The sequence below is a fragment of the Xenopus tropicalis genome, chromosome 8 (assembly GCF_000004195.4).
Source record: "Xenopus tropicalis strain Nigerian chromosome 8, UCB_Xtro_10.0, whole genome shotgun sequence".
In the NCBI taxonomy this organism is placed as follows: domain Eukaryota; kingdom Metazoa; phylum Chordata; class Amphibia; order Anura; family Pipidae; genus Xenopus; species Xenopus tropicalis.
Window position 1 is genome coordinate 122097235 of NC_030684.2, and position 4412 is coordinate 122101646.

Sequence of the window (4412 nt, forward strand, 5' to 3'; positions counted from 1 at the left end):
TTGTACCCAAGAACATGTACGAGATGGCCTTTGTTCCCAAGAACATGTACGAGATGGCCTTTGTACCCAAGAACATGTATGAGATGGCCTTTGTACCCAAGAACATGTATGAGATGGCCTTTGTACCCAAGAACATGTATGAGATGGCCTTTGTACCCAAGAACATGTATAAGATGGCCTTTGTATCTATGAATATGTATGAGATGGCCTTTGTACCCAAGAACATGTATGAGATGGCCTTTGTACCCAAGAACATGTATGAGATGGCCTTTGTACCCAAGAACATGTATGAGATGGCCTTTGTACCCAAGAAAATGTATGAGATGGCCTTTGTACCCAAGAACATGCAAGAGAAGGCCTTTGTACCCAAGAACATGTATGAGATGGCCTTTGTACCCAAGAACATGTATGAGATGGCCTTTGTACCCAAGAACATGCATGAGATGGCCTTTGTACCCAAGAACATGCATGAGATGGCCTTTGTACCCAAGAACATGTATGAGATGGCCTTTGTACCCAAGAACATGTATGAGATGGCCTTTGTACCCAAGAACATGTATGAGATGGCCTTTGTACCCAAGAACATGTACGAGATGGCCTTTGTACCCAAGAACATGTACGAGATGGCCTTTGTACCCAAGAACATGTATGAGATGGCCTTTGTACCCAAGAACATGTATGAGATGGCCTTTGTACCCAAGAACATGTATGAGATGGCCTTTGTACCCAAGAACATGTATAAGATGGCCTTTGTATCTATGAATATGTATGAGATGGCCTTTGTACCCAAGAACATGTATGAGATGGCCTTTGTACCCAAGAACATGTATGAGATGGCCTTTGTACCCAAGAACATGTATAATGATAAAAAGGAGCGTCTTGCTCATTTTGATTAGCATGTGACCTTAACAAAACACATATGGTTTTCTGTGGTAAACGTACTAATATGGGCTTTTGTGGCACATAAATGGCAAACTGTTTATGTGAAAGTTGCAGCCTAATATATATGTATGCTATATATTTATTTTAAACTTATAGTTTAAACTATTAGGGGTCATTCACATGGGCATTTCACATTGCAGGAGAACTCCACCGCAGGGAAACCCAGGCAAAAAACCCATATATGAACCTGTGTATGAGCCCTTAGTATCTAGATTTATCAATGGCTTTTGCCAGTACAGGTATGGGACCTGTTATCCAGAATGCTTGGGGCCTGGGGTTTTCCGGATAAGCTATCTTTCTGTAATTTGGATCTCCACAACTTAAGTCTGCTAAAAATCATATTTGATATCAAAATTCTTGCTACAGACAATCCACTTTTTTTTCATTTTGCCTTGCAGTCTAAATTTGCTGCAGGTCTCTCTGCCCACCCTTTCAGAGCACAGAGACCTGTGGCTTCTTCAGAAATACCTTATTCACCTTATTCACCTTAGCTTTGACTCTCCATTAACTAATGTAAATATGAGAGAGAGAAGTAGTAATCTCTGCTGCATGCTGGATAATGCACGGAGCTTATCAGGTACATTAGGGGAGCTGCAAGCTATTGGGTCACTCGGGAGGAAAGAGAGACTTGAACATGTAAAGGTAAACAAAGGTCCAGGACTGGATGGGATTCATCCCAGGGTATTAAATGAGCTGAGCGCTGTGATTGCCAAACCTTTTAACTTAATTTTTCAGTATCCATTGAGGTCTGGCATGGTGCTGAGAGATTGGCGGATTGCTAATGTGGTGCCGTTATTTGAAAAGGGATCCCGTTCTCAGCCTGAAAACTATAGGCCTGTTAGTCTGACATCAGTAGTAGGAAAACTTTTGGAAGGGGTAATAAGGGATAGGGTACTTGAATACATTGCAGTTCACAATACTATTAGTTTGTGCCAGCATGGTTTTATGCGTAACAGATCTTGCCAGACTAATTTAGTCGCCTTTTATGAGGAGGTGAGCAGGAACCTTGATGCTGGAATGGCAGTTGATGTCTTCTACTTGGACTTTGCTAAAGTGTTTAAACCAGTACCTAACAGAAGGTTAATGATCAAATTGAGGAATATTGACCTAGAACATAATATTTGGATAGATATTTCTTTCTTTTTTTTTTCATACCTGAAGGTAGACTTTCTTGGGGATGGCAGCTAGCAACTCAGGGGTGATGTCTAAAAATAAAATAATACAATGCAAGTATGAGTGTAGTTCCCTTGCACAGAACACCACCCCCAAGAGCCAAAAACTTACAGGTAGGGCAGAGCAGACCCGATGAGCAGGGCAGACTGGTTGCAGGCTTGCTACTGGCAGCACCCACGCACCTGTTGTGTGCTTCCCTTTAAGCTGCCCTTAGCCAATCCACGCTCATCTGCTGCTCGTGTTTTCATGCCACTGCGCCTACCTGGAACCGGAAGTGACATGTGTTCTACCACCTTGCATTCCAACACCATCCACCCCTACCCGACGCTACTGGAGCACTAGGCTCACTGTACTCCTGTGCCACCGATCGCATTCCTGCAGACCGGGAAGACTCGTTAGGCAGGCAGGGAACAGATCCTTAACTGTGCCCGTTGCTAGTAAACTCGTATCTGATCTGTCATGTCTGAGGAAAAAAGGTCCCGTGACCAAAACCCATACCCTGGACCATCTTGCTGACAGATCCTGCTACCTTTCAGGATAAAAATTTACTCCTTCCAAAAGGAGTTGAGTGAGAAAAACCAAAAAGACGCAGGTATGGGTGACAGGTGGGATATTTACTGGTTGGGAGGGTTCTTCTTAATTGGAGTGGGAGGAGCTAAACCCAGATAGTGCTGACAGAGAGAGGACCAGGGAAATAGGATAGGATATTCAAACGTAAATGCTGCTCTGACCAATTCTAAATTGATGCCTCTATTTTCTCAAACCCAGAATTTTTTTCCTAAAAAGTTTTCGAATGGAATCCTTAACATCTTTGTTTCTTAAACTGTAAATCAAGGGATTTAACATTGGAGTTATCACATTGTGAAAAACAGAGAGCAAAAAAACCATATATGAACCTGTGTATGAGCCCTTAGTATCTAGATTTATCAATGGCTTTTGCCAGTACAGGTATGGGACCTGTTATCCAGAATGCTTGGGGCCTGGGGTTTTCCGGATAAGCTATCTTTCTGTAATTTGGATCTCCACAACTTAAGTCTGCTAAAAATCATATTTGATATCAAAATTCTTGCTACAGACAATCCACTTTTTTTTCATTTTGCCTTGCAGTCTAAATTTGCTGCAGGTCTCTCTGCCCACCCTTTCAGAGCACAGAGACCTGTGGCTTCTTCAGAAATACCTTTGTTTGTTTCTTAAACTGTAAATCAAGGGATTTAACATTGGAGTTATCACATTGTGAAAAACAGAGAGCATTTTATCATGCTGTAGTGAATGACTGGATTGAGGCCTAAGGTACATGAGGATGATTGTCCCATAGAAAATGGAGACGACGGTGAGGTGTGCCGCGCAGGTTGAGAAAGCTTTCTTCCTGCCCCGTGCAGAGCGGATTTTAAGAATAGCGGAAATAATTTAAATGTAAGATATAACAGTTAATAAAAATGATGCCCCAGCCACCACACCACCCAAAGATAGGATGACAATTTCATTTAATGTTGTATCTAAACAAGATATTTTTAATAGCGGGGGCATGTCACAGAAAAAATGACTGACTTCTCTAGAACGGCAAAATGATAAACTTGCAGTGAGTATGGTGTGTACAGAGGAGTAGATAATGCCAGTGATCCAACAGCTGGAAGCAAGACGGATACAAGCATTCTTGTTCATAATTTGTGGATAACGAAGAGGGTGACATATGGCCACATAGCGATCATATCCCATAATACTTAGCAGTAAACATTCAGCGCAACCTAAGAAGTGATAAAAATAAAGCTGAGTGAAACACCCATTATAGGAGATATGGCATCGCTCTGACAAGAGACCAACCAGCATCTTGGGGACAGTGACTGATGTAAACGTGATATCCAGGAGAGACAGGCAGCAAATGAACATGTACATTGGAGAATGCAATTCTCGTATCACACTTGTTAGTATGATCAGGGAACAGTTGCTTGTCAAAGTGGTGGAATAGACAAAACAGAAGAAAATTAAGAGAAATCTTTTTACTCTGGGGTTATTAGAAAGTCCTAATAAAATAAAGTCCTTTGGCACTGTTTGATTTTTTGAATCCATGGGGTTATTTGGTGAAAACAAAAACAATACATGCTATAGATACATCATTTTTAAAAATAGTAATACATTTATGTAATAATAATAGATATTATTTAAATAGGACCTTACTCAGACCTGTGCAGATATAATCCAGTAGCCTCACTGGGGTCATATAAGCATCAGAATGTATATTGTTAACAAACTAATTCCTGTTTAGCTTTAATACTAACCTCTGCTACCCATGCAAGCAG

At 41.2% G+C, this 4412-nt stretch overlaps 1 protein-coding gene across 1 annotated transcript; it reads right to left on the reverse strand.

Annotated features, from left to right (window-relative positions):
- Positions 1-2865: 2865 nt before the first annotated feature.
- LOC100498180 (olfactory receptor 1020-like) lies at positions 2866-4182 on the reverse strand. Its single transcript, XM_031891732.1, is given in 2 exon segments — positions 2866-2932; positions 3293-4182. Coding segments are annotated over 2 exon segments (957 nt in total).
- Between the last annotated feature and the right edge of the window lie 230 nt (positions 4183-4412).